Raw genomic sequence first — 273 nt, 5'->3', positions numbered from 1 at the left:
GTTGCGCCACCTCGAGGCAGCTGAGTGGCGAGGACTTCCCCAGCCAACACGCTGAAAACGTGGACCTTCTGGACATCTCTTTCCTGTGTTATGGCCTCCCCCTCAGCTCCAGCAGCCACAGCGTGGAGGAGTGCAACAACAGCCCTGGGCTGGTCAAGCAGCGAACGAAGGAAATAGAGGCTCGGATCCGGCATGCAGGGCTCACCACACCCTCCCACATGAAACGCTCGGCATCCTTGGCCAAACTGGACTGCCTGGACCTCTCCAAGGATG

At 60.1% G+C, this 273-nt stretch overlaps 1 protein-coding gene across 1 annotated transcript in view; it reads left to right on the top strand.

The window, feature by feature from the left end:
- LOC104077792 (protein phosphatase Slingshot homolog 2-like) overlaps positions 1-273 on the top strand; it is a gene marked incomplete at its 5' end in the record, with an annotated part of 32,558 nt that overhangs the window by 31,816 nt on the left and 469 nt on the right. Inside the window, 1 exon segment of the mRNA XM_009579160.1 lies at positions 17-273. This exon segment is cut by the window's right edge and continues 5 nt beyond it. Coding sequence (XP_009577455.1) covers positions 17-273 — 257 coding nt within the window.

The sequence above is a fragment of the Fulmarus glacialis genome, unplaced genomic scaffold, assembly GCF_000690835.1.
Source record: "Fulmarus glacialis isolate BGI_N327 unplaced genomic scaffold, ASM69083v1 scaffold5466, whole genome shotgun sequence".
NCBI lineage: Eukaryota > Metazoa > Chordata > Aves > Procellariiformes > Procellariidae > Fulmarus > Fulmarus glacialis.
The sequence above is the reverse complement of the archived record's forward strand: the minus strand, read 5'-3'. Positions and strand labels throughout refer to the sequence as shown.